This window comes from Gymnoscopelus microlampas, assembly GCF_963454915.1.
Source record: "Gymnoscopelus microlampas genome assembly, chromosome: 9".
Taxonomy (NCBI): domain Eukaryota; kingdom Metazoa; phylum Chordata; class Actinopteri; order Myctophiformes; family Myctophidae; genus Gymnoscopelus; species Gymnoscopelus microlampas.
This window is the reverse complement of record NC_139946.1, coordinates 35,535,295-35,550,591: the sequence shown is the minus strand read 5'-3', so window position 1 is coordinate 35,550,591 and position 15,297 is coordinate 35,535,295. Positions and strand designations below refer to the sequence as shown.

Here is a 15,297-nt window from a genome sequence, read left to right as displayed (position 1 = left end):
AACAGGAGGAGCTGAGAAAAGTGCTTCAGCTTTGCTGTAATTCATGAGTTCTTTGTAGTTTCCCACCCTTGGTAAATGCTTTCATCCACAATGTTTTCATCCCTTCTCAAATTGTCATTGTCTCATATCGAATGAGTGGCCTTTCAGTAGCGTAGCGACCCATTCCCCCACCACTGTCTCTCTTTCTCTCCCCCTTTGAAGAAAGAGGAGGTTTGTTTATGTTAGTGGAAACCAGGCCTGAGCACATCATGGCTTTTATTGCTTTGAATGGGACCCAGGACATTGCGTAATATGTACAAAAGAGAAATGATGTATACAGTATATCCCACTCGGAGAATCTTGTGATTCCCTTTAAAAGAAGGAGAACAAAGTTGTTCCATAGTCCGCTGAGAAGGGAGGAGCAGAGTAAAAAAAAAGTACAAGAGGAGGACAGAAAAGGCGGGATGAGAGAAAAAAAAGGAGGGTATAGATGGATGGCAGGAGAGCCACCCCCTGATGTTTCCAAGTAGGCTGAGACAACCTTTGACAGGACTCATCCGATCCACCGAACCAAGCACCGTGATAACATCAGGACCCACCAGTATTACTGTAAACATCTTCCATATGCTCCCCCCCTCCTCCTCTCTCTCTCCTCTCTCCTCCTGTGTGTTATTTTATCAAGGAACAGACCCTCACCATTTTAGTCTTGCAAGTCATTTAGCTCCATTGCCGAGTTGGTCTGTTGGTTTGAGGAGCTTGAGAAGAAAGGACACCCGCATGTGTCCCCAATTACACTGCTCTGATGGAGAGCAGGGGCTGTGGATTTACTGTGAGGTGCTTCACTCAGACACTGGTGGGCAGGAAGGAAAAAAGGTCTAATCAAGGCCAGAATGCAACCCCTTCCACCTCCACCCGAACCCTCACACTGCCAGAGCTCAGGGCTCTCACACAGAAATGCATGCAGACAGACAGACAGACAGACAGACAGACAGACAGACACACACACACACACACACACACACACACACACACACACACACTCTTCCTTGTTCTCTTCGCATTCAAAAAGCCCCAATATGATTATGAACACCCCTCCACTACTTGTAGTTCAATATGGTTATGAACACTACTGTAGTTCAATATGAACACCCCTCCACTAGTTCAATATGAGCATCCCTCCAGTACTGTAGTTGAGGTGAATATGAACACTGACGAAGGTGTTGAACTTACTGTATGGTGTCATAGTGACATCCCACCTGGACCGGAGATCCATAAGTCAAAGGGAAGCTAATTTTGAGGGCTTATTCGGTAATTGCCTATAGCTAAAGCATACAGTATGAATAACATAAATACATCCTTAAATCCATCACTATAATGACTTAGCCAGGTGTGGCATATTGATGGGAGGGATTAGAAAAAAAGGGTGTATAGCAGCAGCCAATGGGATATTACACAGCGAAGGCTAGAACAGATTTCATCTCCGCAACCTGGGAGATTTCACCGCTGGGCCCGACAGGAAATGAGGTAATACAATAGAGATCTTTGTACCCATACGCGTTTTTATGAAAAAAAATCTTCACTGTGCCGCCATCTGTCTATCCACGTTTCCATCGTCTGGTCTGGACTTGGATGAGTTATTGTGTGTGTGTGTGTGTGTGTGTATGTGTGTGTGCGCACGTGCACGAACACACGTGGGCATGGCCGTGTGAGAGAGACTTGGGTTTATTAGAGGTGAGGTGAGACTTTGTTTGGAGTGGCGAGCTGGGATCATTTAGAAGGTGTGCGTAGCGTACTGCTTAGTCAGCCCCTGCTTTAGTAACCGTTGCCTGCTGAATTCAAACAGCAAACTGAAGGGAGTAGAAGTAAGCAGAGATGTGACTGACTTTCTCTCTCATGACAGATTCTTTTGACTCTCTCTCGCTCTTTTTCCCTCTCTCTTCCTATTTTTAGCCATGTCTAACGGGAAACAGGTTTCCCCCCCCAACTTCTTTCACCTCTGTCTTTTTTGTTCCCTTGTCTTAGTCAGCCATGTTAAACCCATAAAGACAGGCATGGATCATATAGTTTGTCTTTTAAAATAAAGTCTGAGTTGCATCCAGAAGAAAACGGCAGCAAAGAAAGCTAAATCAGGCATGCTGCTGCACCCAGTTTAACGTGTTGCACAGCCTGTTGAGAGATTTTCTTTTTTTTTGTTACTGTGCCTATGAGGTGTGATGCATCATTAGGAATAGGCAGTGTACCACTTTCTTAGGTGTAGGAAATTGCATTGTACCTTGAGCAGCTACCTGTAACTTGTTTAATGGACTGCTCAGCTGTTTGAAATGAAGAATGTAGCTCTACGTTTATTTATGTGCATGTCTTTACTCAGGGGTCTTTACTTATACACGTAAAGTATCGAAACATTTGTTTCCTTTTTTGGGTACCTGACGGTGTACACAAAATTCTGGATTGTATTTGTTACATCCCATAAAGAGGTACACAAAAGTAAAACGTTTTCCTCTACACTCTACTACACACAGGATGTGCAATGAACACTAGTGGAAATGTGTTGATGTTAAACGGTAATGAATGCCAAACCCTAAAAAGTGTTTGGCTGTTAAACAAAGTAATCCTCAGGTAATTCAAATAGACCATGTTTGACCATACACAAATACAGTATAGCCCAAGTCGGTCAGACCGGTCTGTGCTCTACATGGGATCCCCCCCCTCCCCTTCTATTCTTCTATCCGTCAAGTTGGCATTGAGCCCTTTACCATACAGCAGTTCCCCAGTGTCTTTTTCCATGCTGGGTTTTTCCATCAGTCATCCTTCCATCTTTTCTTCACACCATATTCTTACGGAACCTGTCCACCCCTTTCCGTCTTTCTCTGTCAAAGGAAGTACGTTTTCAGTTCTTTCAGACGTTATTATTGCACCCTGCATTGCACATCGATCCCAAATGGAAGGAATGTTCTTCTCCGTCCACTATTTTATTGTATTTTCTTTCCTTTTTAATCCCTCACCTTAGTGTCCTGAGGTGGAACCAAAGCAGGCGTACCCCCTCGCCTGTCTTCTCACATTAGAGATGGGCCTGAGGGGACCCGGAAACCAGTGTATCTGGTCTCTCTGTTTGTGTATAGCGCCACCACAACGCACACACACACACACACACACACACACACACACACACACACACACACACACACACACACACACACACACACACACACACACACACACAGTGTTCTCTCTCTCTCCCTCTCTCTCCATCTGGTTATCCACTTCTCAGTGCTGAAAGGTAAATTTCATTAACATAGGATCCCCTTCAACAAATCCTCCCTATTAAGTAACCTTTATAAGCTGCCACAGCACCTGAATTCTCCCCCCCTTTTTTCTTTTTCTTTCTTTTTCTTTCAAAACACTTTGATTTTCATTTGACATTTATGAAAACACTAAAAATAGCCTTGCAATGAATAACATAAAATATATATAGGTACACAATAAGTACCCAGTATTATACTGTAAAAACCCACATACTTGTCTTAATCATTTTTTACAGAAAGGTAGCCCTTTAGTGGATATTGTAAATGTGACGTTTCATCATCAATTGGACAAGACATGATGTATCACACTGGTTCTCAACATGGGGCCATTGAGGGGCTTCCATGGAGTCCCCAGCTAAATTGATTGTTAGGCACAAAATGGATCCTTACGATTCCATTTGTACACTGTCAGAGTTAAATTAATTTAGAGGATTTTAAAGTGTAGATCTCAGCGATTAAAAAATCATATGAAATGGGGGTCCGTGGTCTAATGCATATCAAATTGGGGGTCTTTTGAAATTAAAATGGTTGAGAATCACACAATACAGTTTTTACCAAGATTGCTTGAACTCTAGGTTTTTATGGAGTGTTGATTTGTATTTGTGGCTTTGATAAGCCTCTCAGCCTTTATACTGAGACCCGGTCCCCTCTCTTCCACTGTCCTCTCCTCCTTTTCTCTCTTCCACGCACCTGCCTTCCTCATTATCCAACTAACCTTTTTCCCCTGCACACCAGTGTCTGAATGTTGGCTCGTTTGTTTTCCTAACCTGGGATGAGTATAGGGCCTTGAATAGTGTTGGCTGTGATTGACGGGAAAGGAGTGCTGAAACGGGTCAGAGACTCTGAGTGTCCCTCAGGCTCTCTCTTCTCCTCCCGCTGCCGGCGGCCAAGACCAGGTCTCCCAACACGGGGTTGGAAAACCACAGAGTAAGAATAACACAGGACAGTTTTTACTGGAACAGATCTTACTCCTGCGCTTGCGGTTTATTTCTTCTCTCATCTCTGTCTCTCTCTGTTGTCTCTCGCATCTCTCTCTCTCTCTCGCTCTCTCTCTGTGTGTGTCTCTCCTTTTCTCTATGTGCCTCTCTGACTTTCTCTGACTTGTTCTTTCACATCTCCATCTCTTACTGGCCTTTATGTCCAGCAATCGAGAAGTGGAAGTCAGACGAATAGTCAGATGACACTCAGAGGCATCTCAGGAGTAGGACATATCAGCAGAATGAAGGAATGAGGCGCCGGAGCGTCACAGACATGTTGAATGCCTTTTTTATGTAGGTGCTATATCATACCAGAGACTAACGTCTTGATGCCTGAGGCATCTTCATCAGAGTCATACATTATATAATGTCCCACGCCCCGTGTCCCAGAGGTATCTAAGCTTTAAGGTCATCCTGTACATTGACCAGTGACTGCACTTTGGATTGTACAGCTACAGTAGAAGCCAGCAGTCCGGGGAGCCATGTAGCATGAGTCAGCTCGGTGAATTCACTTCATAGGCATTATATTTGTTGTATCGGTGCCATTATGCAACTGAAGACCCTGTGAAACCCAATGACTTGGGACAGTTAGGTTTGTTGTTGTACAGTATGTGGAGGCCTGGAAGGCCAGGCTATCACTCCGACTAACACACTTGACCACTTAGCCTGTTGTTGTTTGACAGAATGTTCATGGCATTTCCTCTGAACTTGACCCTTGTACGTCTCTCTGGATAAGATACTAAAGTCTACTAAATGCCTAAATTGTAATTGTGCAGCAATGTCTGTTTGACCGTATGCTATCTGCCTTGTTACACAGATTTGTGCGTCTGTGTGATTGGTTGGTTGTGTGTGTGTGTGTGTATCTATCTACTTATATATTGTATATTGTGTCATGAGCAAAGCAACCAGAGAGAAGCTGCTCTGATGAAAGACAGACCAGCAGTGTTGTGGGTAATCATGTCCATGCTCTCCAAATTACACTGTCACCATTCTGGACATGATGACAGCAGTTTCAATCAAACAATCTGCAGAGTCGTCCTACCCTGTGCCTGATTGACAATATCTGCCCTAAATACCTGCACATTCATTGCCTTTGATTGACTGAGGGCTATCCTGCCAACATGTTTCAGTCATTATATACTGTACGTCTCGCAGACAAAGGCAGATTCCACCTGGTGAGCAAGGAAATTCCTGTGGACATACGGAACGGTTTTGGAAGGGCTCCCGGCGCCGTCGTCACATGACATCTAAATCCGAGTGACGCTTTAAATCCAGCCGCGTTATCCTGCCATTCCGATATTCCATCTGCCAGAGCCTCCCTTTTGCATTTATCATCCTCAAAGGAATCTGGGAATTCTGACCATGAGCCACCAGGGATATATGCGGTCTTATGCATGTCTGTCCCTGGCTGCACCTGAGGAGGAGCAGCACGCACACACACACACACACACACACACACACACAGTGCAGTACTGTACAGCATGTTTAAATGCAAAGGCAAGCTACCGTACATGCCATTGGTCTTGTGCAAACAAAACAACATTCTCCGAGGATATGATCCACTGAGGAGCGTATCAAACGCTACAAAGTCACGCACAAACAGGCAGGGGAGATGACTTTATTCATATCCCATAGACAGACAGGCAGACGGACTATGGCTCTAGATGACGTCAGGGTCTTAAATCTCTCTGGCTACACCTGAGCCTTGACACATGCAGTACGTGCGTACACACACACACACACACACACACACACACACACACACACACACACACACTCACGGCTTGGAATGTACCCTATATCAACACAGACATATCTTTCTACGCGACACACTGGCTGCACATGATACACAGCAAAGCCACACAAACAGGCAGGCAAGATGACTGTGTCACTACTACACACAGGCCACCTCTAGATTACATCAAGGTCTCTCCACATCCCGTCTGTCTGCTAGGAAATGATCAGATTTGCCAGAAAGCTTAGAGCCCACAAGCATGTGCGCTCGCATCACATCACACATGCCTGTCAAGGGAAAACAGATGAGCTACATGCTATTATGGCAACAAGGCTGTGCCCATGCCACACTAGTCTTGCTTACGCCACGGGTAACTGGAGACCAGGGAATTGAAAGGCCCCATTTCCTTTATCCTTGTTTCCATTAAAGGACCAAATAGTCCTCTGCTGGTCTCCACCACCGAGCTGAACTGGGCTAACAAGAGCTTTCTCGTAGTAATATGTCTAGTTTTGTTCTGTTCTTTGGCAATTCTTTTTCAAATTGATAATTTGTCTGCTGGAATTTAGTTCCAGTTCATAATAATTTGGGGGCAATGGAATTGGGCAGATCTCTCTTTGATGGGGAATGGATTGGTGAGTAAATCAAACCCAGTGAACTTCAAGGAAATGTGGGGAAATAATTACTGCCCATCTGATATATCATAGCCTTAGTAGTCCTTTAGATCGTGTCTCATACATATTTTAAGTTTAGGTCATGGTAAACTACTCCCATTAGGCCTCGCTATGAAGAGGCTGATATTGGGTTTCAGTGTAGTGCGAGGTCAAGCCACCCTCAGCCGTTAAAAGCCTGTTATGCGAGTAGCCGATATAGTTACACACCAGTCGTTGTAGACACAGGGCAAGGGTGCTGAGCTGAGATGATCTTGGCACCAGGCTGTCAAGTAAGCAACACCGCAGACCTGTCATGTGGTCTCTTTCCTGTGAGCTCTGTGAAATGGCAACGTACACAAAATGCTAATCATCTATTAGCCTGTCTCAGCTAATGAACATCATCAGAAGAAAGGATGTGTGTGTGGTTGGTCAGCGGGCGGTGGAGATTGGATGTGGGGGTTTTGGGGGCTGCCTACATTAAAAACTAATACTGGTTTACATTACAACTGCTATTAGAAAATTCCTGTTGTCAGCCGAGCAGGCCGGGCACGGCTCAGCGACACACCAGGGACAAGCACAGGTCCCTAAACGGGAGGTTTGAGAAATATAGAATTAGTCTGTGCCACCCTGACTGACACAGAGGACTTTTAAAAGTTGGGGACTTGGGTCAGCTTGGCTGAAAGCTACCAACAGGCTAGCCACAGCTGTCAGTGTGAGTTTGTTTCTGTCAGATGGTTTTCAGCCTGCCTTTTTAATGGAACCACCTCAGCAACGGTTGGTAAGCTTGGCTTTTCTATTCAGTTTACTGGGAATCTGAAGTAGTTGTGCCCTATTGCTGGAAAACCTTTTGAAACTAAATGGGCCTTCAGATTTGATGTGTGACAACTTCACTGTACGGTGCAAAGAGAAAGAGCAAACTTAACAAATCTACAATGTTAGAAGTCTCATCCAGTAAGCAACTTGTACCTTTAAAGTAATGAAATAATGTTATTGAAAGAAATGGACTGGATACCTGATAGTCTGTGGTGAAGATGTCACTTTTCATTTCCATTACTTGAGTTTAATTTGTGCCTCGAGCAATAGCCACCACTTTGATCAATCTACAATGTTGCATGCTGGATATTTTTTGTCATACCCAATTGTAATCATATAAATTATAGTTCACTGAGAAGTTTAGGTTGACCTGAATATTTGCTTGGCATGGGGACTTTACTGGTGATTTTGAATCATTTCGAATGGTGCCGATAAATGTTAAGAAAAAAGTCTTGTTGCACCTGAGCCCTTTCTTTCTTTCTTCCGATCTAAACAGTGCCTTGTCATACAACCTTATGTGACCTTACTGGGTCACCTCTCTTTCCCTCTGTATGTTCTTTGCCCCTCACTCTCTCTCGTCAGTCTCTCTACACTGTCATGTTACAGAGTGGTTACAGAGCAAACCTCTGTGTGAGAGAGAGAGAGAGAGAGAGAGAGAGAGAGAGAATATGTGGAATTCAGTGGTCCTTGGAGCCTTCAGGTGAACAGGCAGTCCCTAAGCTGGGTTTGCTTTCATTCCTCTATACGCTCTAGTTAAGCCTGGGAACACACACACACGCACACACCCACTCTCGCCCTTCCAACTCTACTAGCTTCTCTCTTGTTTCTCGCAGTGCTCACTATTTTAGTCCCTAAAATGAAAGGAACATCTCGTTTATTTTTCTGCCTTTCTTCCAACTTTTCTCCCTCTGTCTCTCTCATAAGCTCTCATCCTACCTTCTCTCCTTGCTCCCACATCTCCCTTTTTTCCTTCCCTCAGGCTGTCTGTCTGTCATTCTTCTGCCCTGGGTCTGTCCAGTGTAGCAGTTATTCACATCAGACCCACAGTGACAGCGGGGAAACGCTCTGAAGCCAACACAAACCTGTAGTCTGCCCAGTGGGACACGAGCCCGCCGCTAAAACGCAGAGTTTACGAGCCTACATCCTGGGTTTATTATGAGTTTATCCTGTCTTGATTTCTTTCTCTCTCTCTAGTCTCTCTCCATCTCTCCCTCTCACTCCGCTTCTCTCCCTCTGTGTAGTCTCACACTTTCCACCTCTTCTTAACTACCTCTCTCTCGTCTAATTCTTCTGCCCTACTCTCTCTTTTTTAGTTTCTCTGTCCCTCTCTCACTACTTTCTTCCCCATCCCCTTAACATGAAGTGAGTATGACTTTTTACTCTTGTAAAAAAAAAAAAAAAAAAAGGAAGAAAAAAAACCCGGTCCCTTTTTGCCAAGGCTGAAACTTTCCACTAGTTTCCGATCTCAATCTCTCTAATTACTCTAATAATTCATCAAGGCTGCCCGAGCCCCGTATGGAACTTGGTATGAAGCCTCATGCAACGTCAAAGACATAAGCCACAGGACTCTCTCTTCTCGGAGAGAGTGAAGATGGAGAGCGAAGGAAAGAAAGAAAGATCCTTTTCGATTATCTCGCGGTAATAAATGCACCTCGAATCACCCAAAGACACCCGAAAGAAAGAGAGCATAGAGAGAGGGAGACGCATGGAGAAAGAAGAAAACAAATGAGGGAAGAGAGTATCGGAGAGAGTGGGTGAGATCTTGAAGAGCCTCTCCCTTGCCTCTTCAACTCGGACGTATTGAAGTAGCGGGGTTTGCCTCTACTCTAGCACAGCCCCTAAATTAGGTCAGTTCTCCAACTAATATGAGCGGATGAGGACCTCAGGAGAGGCTTTAATAACAGTGTGGGAGAGTCTGTACATCAGGCTCACTCACCACACCAACCACCCTGGCTCCATGCACAGCCCCTGGAACACACTACTGCTCCAATTGATAATTTTTTTCTGATTGCGTTCCTCTTTCTTCTCTCTCTCTCTCTCTCTTTCTCTCCCCCTCCCTCCCCCTCTCTCTCTCTCTGTCTCATTTCCCCACGTCTTTCCCATGCTCTGGGAGTCTGAAGTGGCACACCAAATCCCATATGGCAATGTCACAAATTGAGCCACAGAAAATCTTTATAAGAAGACTTTATATGGGCTAAGCTCGATTTTTAGCATCATTAGCTGAATACAGCTGTATGGGGGCAGTGCACACATGAAAAGATATATATAAATATATAGACTTGTGTGTCCTTAACATTAGTCCTTAACACGTGTTTTTTTAAATATATATTTGAAGCTTTGAGGGGAGAAATTAAGTTCACATTTTTAGATCCTCCTACTGTAGTTTAATTAACGGACAAGGGGGTAGAGATGCTATCGGTGTGTTAACTGAAGGAAACTGTATGCTCCAAATGGAGCTGATGGGCCAAGAGCCAGCTGCTGTAGGTATTCAGCTAAGAGACGGAAGAGAAACATGTCTTGGACAATACAGATACATTGTCTTGAGACATTCCATGTAGGGGTATTCTCCAAGAGACGCTCCAGGAGGGAAGAGGTGGAGGAAATAAAAACGTTTGCACCTTGGGCCTATCATGACAAAATGTCTGATTTATACTTGGCTGTGTGCCGTGTTGCGCACCGAAAACAGCCGTCCTACAACCTCACAATGCATTGCATTGTGATGCATTGTGAGCTTGTAGATCTGCTGTCTTTGGTGCACAACACTGGCATACAACCAAGTTGTAACGGTACCAGCATCACATACCACATCCCTCACTCTTCCTAGATCATGTGCAGTTTATCCTAGTCTGTGATGGCCCTGTGCAAAATATAAAGAGCTGAATGTACGTCTGACAACACAAAGGAGTGCTTTTCAGCCCAGGATCAAATTGCGGTCATTGATGTGGATGCTGAGAGCGCAAGCAAATCCAGATCCACGGAATTAAAGTTTCAGATCTAAACTGCTCTGGGATGGATCAGTCACTGTGATGGTGCCTATATATAGGAATGTCATTAAGACACAGCCCTAATAAAACTGCCTCCCTTTTGTTGCTCAGAAACCTCAGAAAGCTAATCTCAAAATTACCCTGCAATTTAGCCCAGATATACCATGATTGTCTCGTTGAAAAGGGGTTTGATCACAGATGTGGCCAAAACGTAGGAGAGAGAGAAAGCGAATGGAAACTGAAAGGAAAGACGTTGAGAAAAGAATATGTAGAGAAACGAAAAAAAATAAGAAAAAATCATGTAAAGTAAATTCGTATCTCATGGATAGACCTGCAACAACCTTATATGCAGTACCAGAGAAATAGTTGTCCCATTGAAATGATAGTATGGAGCAATAATTTGCAGTGATTCCTGATTGGAATTTAACCGCTTTCAACCTAGCATCCCTATTTTGGGCATGATTGATTGATTGATGTAGGTTAAGACTTAGACAGGGGCCATTTTCGAATTGCAGCCTCCTGAAGGTGTATCTTTAGGGTGTCATTCATTATATTGTCAAAAATAGTTAAAAGGAGAAAAAAAAGAATAGTAGAAAATAGTGAAACCGGGAGATCTACAAACTCATGATAGGTCGCTATAAGTATATAGGGCTTAAATGATTAAAACAAAAAATGACTTGACTTGACTATACCCACAAGTGTGTGGGGGAATTAGGGAATTGGCATAATGACAAAAAAATTATAAAAGTTAGACTACCAACCAGGCCTACATTTCCCATTGGTAAGCAGAGAGCTTTGGCTTATATTACTTCAGGAAGCAAGCATCACTGGACAGACCCCTCAAATTCACAACTTGTTTTATTTTATAAGGTGTGTGGTTCGGTGTTCTCCCACATAAGACCCCTTTTATAGGCCCCTCCACAGTACGCCTAATGTCTCATTTCGGCTGCGTCGTATGACGGTGTCGCGTGCCGAGGATCGGAGATCTATAAGTTACCAACACATCGCATCCACGGCACATTGTGAGCTTACAGATCAGCTATTTTCAGTGCTCAACACCATCCCACGATGAATTATATATAGGGCTTAACTCTGCTTTCCGCTCTCTCTCTCTCTTCCTTCCTCAACCCTTCCTCCTCTTTTCCCATGTCCACGTTCCCTGTTGCAGCTCTCATCTGGCTGCGCTTGGCTAGTCGTGTGTTAGTGAAACTAGTGGGCCGAGACAACCCTCTCCTCTCTCCCTTGTAAACCATAGAAGCAAGGGGTCCTTAAACCTGTTTTCAGCCTGGGACACAACGTAAATTAAGACTCACCCAGGGTCATTAAAAAGAAAGAAAAAAAAAAAAAACACTTTTGTCATTGCCCTCAATAGTTCCCAGCAGTGGGAACTATGTGAAATTAGCAGAGGTCTAGATCTTGCCATGGTATGTTTTGCTTGTTAGCAGAAATGATTAATTGGCCCTGGACCTCTGGTGTAGCGGTCCAGTCACCTAGGCTCAGTGTAGCCTAACAGCGTGTCGTAGGTTCGAGTCCCGAATCTTCCCAATCCCAACAGCCTTTGCTGCATGTCACTCCCCATCTCTCTCTCCGCATTTCCTGTCAGCCTACTGTCCTGTCAATAAAGTCTGTATCTTTAAAAAAAAAAGAAGGAAACAAATTAAATGATTAATTGGAATAATAATGAATTGGCATAATCTGTACAAAATAATATTTAAAAATTTATACTTGCAGACCTAGTAGCATAGCTAGGGCACATCATCACACAGTAGTCACAGTTACACAAGCTGTTTCTCTTGCTGTTTCTCAAAGACATAATAACATAAAATAGATGTAATGATGTAGCAATTTAAAACCACACACTTGAAAGTAGCTCAAGAAGGAGCCAAGCGATTCAGACTGTTTTGCTAACAGGTGCTGAAGCCCAAATCCCTTCTTCTCAGTAACACAGCTCATTTCACAGCACACAGCCAGCCCACAGTTACCATCCTGACACGGAACGTGTTAAATGACAAATTATCACCCAATTAGCAGCACAGCCTGTTCCTTAGCAGCCTTGCTGTTCCCCTGCACGCCACACTGTTAAAAAGAAGGTGTGAAGGTTTAAGTTCTGGATCTTGACACTGGCTGCACATCTTCTGAAAGAAGTCTCTCTGCTGTAAACTGATGCTTGTTCAGGTTTCTTGCTTGTTCTGAATGATATTGTTGCACACAGATACTCATTGTGTGTGTGTGTGTGTGTGTGTGTGTGTGTGTGTGTGTGCGCGCGCACGTGTGGGGCCCTTGGATGGGTTGTCAACGCTTCACTCATTCATCATGTTAAACTACCTCACAGGGATAGTCTTATAAAAAACACTCTCACATGTGTACTAGAAGTGTGTGTGTGTGGAGTTGGGTCACAGGGATTGGGTGTCATGTCTGTGTGTTTCAGGTCCCTGTTACCCAAATAAAGAGACTGCAACTATCTTCTTAGCGATTATGCTATCGTTTTCAATTAAGTGTGTTTTGTTTTATTTATTTAATTTCTAATAGATTTTTTATAATCAACTAAATCGCTTGCTCTGACTATTTAAGCTTTATTTTATACTTGGCTGTACTTTGCGTAAACATAGCTAATATAGACGATTTACTGTTATTTTCCCCATCAAGACGCATCATCATATCCTGCTTCATTGGCCCTATGTGTTTTTAAAAATGAAAGATTTCTCATTCGTCAGGAATCACCTCTTGGCCTGCAGGCGAGCACGGAGCATTTTGTGTGTCTCTCCTCTCCTGTAATGAAAAGCAGAGAAGCGTCCTGTCGTCAGCCAGTAATAACGCTGCATTAGGTCCACATGAAGCCACTGATGCTCTCGCTGTAATACAATAACCCCCTTTGATCTATACTAGCAACAGTACAGTGCTGGACCCCCGCTTGTTAATGTTCTCATCTTGTGCAATTTACGTCTGAGAACTTGCATACACAGTCAAATCTTCAATCTTAATATAACTCTGTGTACAAATGTAACCAAAGGGTCCATTTGGTTACATTTGTGCACTATTTACGAAATATATGGGTTCTGTGTACTTTTTTATTTCTTCTTCTTGGATGGCAAAGCATGTGAAACTTTTGAAACACAATGTGTTCTCTTGTTCCATAATCATTATTACACAAATAAAAGTATTACACAAAAACATTTTTTAAAGCCACATGGCTCTTTGATGCTCGTTCTGTTACATAAGCCCTTTGATCTGGACTGTAACAGTACAACTCTGAATCCACTGCTCTTTGCCCTCCACCCCTTTTGTTAATAAAATCTCTGAATATTTGGCATGAAAATGTCTGAATATCTGGCATACTAGTGGTGTGTCGGAACAAAGGGGCGTCGGAACAAGAGTAGTAAAGTTGAATAATACAAAAATACTCAATTCTGTAAAGTTTAATTGGAGAGCACTGATTCGTCCAGTGAAATGGTACTAAAAATGAAGAATGATTTGTGTTGTGGTAGAGTCTTAATTCAGGAATTAATTCAATCTTCTCTCTCTCTCTCTCTCTACATAGATTCAGAATTTCCTCAAGACCCTGGAGTGGTGGTTCCTGCTTCATGGAACACCTCTAGTGATGGTAAGGTTGAGAACGCATGCACACACACCTACATGCACACACACTTACAGCGCATGCACACACACACCTACAGTATGTCCACCCACAGACCTTTTTCACAAACTCGGCCGATGCAACTTCACTTCAGCTTTTCATCACTGTTGCCTGCGGTGTTGAGACATATCTGACGTATCCAATTTGGTCTTCGATAAAAATCTTAACCCATTCAAACCGGGATCTGTGTAACCACTTTATCCATATTTTATACTTTGGCTATTCAAAAAGCGCTTGTAGATCTGCTATTTTAGAAAAATCTTGAGCATCTGTGCAAATATTTGAATGTATATATGTTTTTAAAGGGAATTCTTTTTACTCAAATCTTTACTTCTGGAGGTCCCTGGAACAAAATATTTTACAAATGTTCGCTTTATATTCGCTTATATTCAAAGATTTGCACAAATGTTCACGATTTTTCAAAAATAGCCAAAGAAATCTAAAATGACACAGATGCGTTCCCGGATTGAATGGGTTAAACACAGCGTACAGTAATGTAACACGGAACCGATGTTGTCATTGACATGTTTCTGCTAGCCAATGCTAACAGTTGTTCCTCTGGACTGTTAGCATTTTTGCAACTCTCGAAAAACATACGTTTTTTTTAATAGTCACACAGTCGTCTGCGGCAACAGAAATGGAAAGATATGTGCCATACTCGTAGTTGAAGCGAAGTACGAAGAGTATGTTTGTGAAAGAGTTCTGTTACTGTAAAGTTTGAGACTACATTCAGCACCAAGGACAGTGCCCATTGTCCTAGTGAAAGCCACTGGAGAAGACACAGGAGTAGATCAATGATGACACATAAGTCACCTGTACACCCTGTGTGGTACAACTACATCTAAACACAAACCCTCAAGTAAGCACTCTGGTTCATCCACCCAGTCAAATACTCAGTGTTAATTAACTCTAAGAAAACAATAAAATAATAATAATTCTGAGGATTTTACAGGGCAGCCAGGCTAGGTCAGTAGATCAGCCACTGCCCCGCGCCTCACTACCATCTAATAAGTCACACCTGAGCTGTGATGGACTGATGCTAACTGAGGAAGGTTTGGACATTTCTGTTTTTACTGGCTAATACTCTGCCGGTGCGGGTGTGTCGGTGGGTGTGTACTGTACGTGTGTTATTTCAGACCACACCCATAGCTTCCATCTGTCCCTTATCTGATATGCATGGTGATTGCATTTGCACCACGCGTTGTGTCTGGAGGCAGGGAATG

The 15,297-nt window shown here is 43.3% G+C and overlaps 1 protein-coding gene across 1 annotated transcript in view; it reads left to right on the top strand.

The window, feature by feature from the left end:
• ror1 (receptor tyrosine kinase-like orphan receptor 1) overlaps positions 1–15,297 on the top strand; it is a 143,702-nt gene that overhangs the window by 77,167 nt on the left and 51,238 nt on the right. The window contains exon 2 of the mRNA XM_084066834.1: positions 13,979–14,041. Coding sequence (XP_083922960.1) covers positions 13,979–14,041 — 63 coding nt within the window. The remainder of the gene's footprint in view (positions 1–13,978; positions 14,042–15,297) is intronic.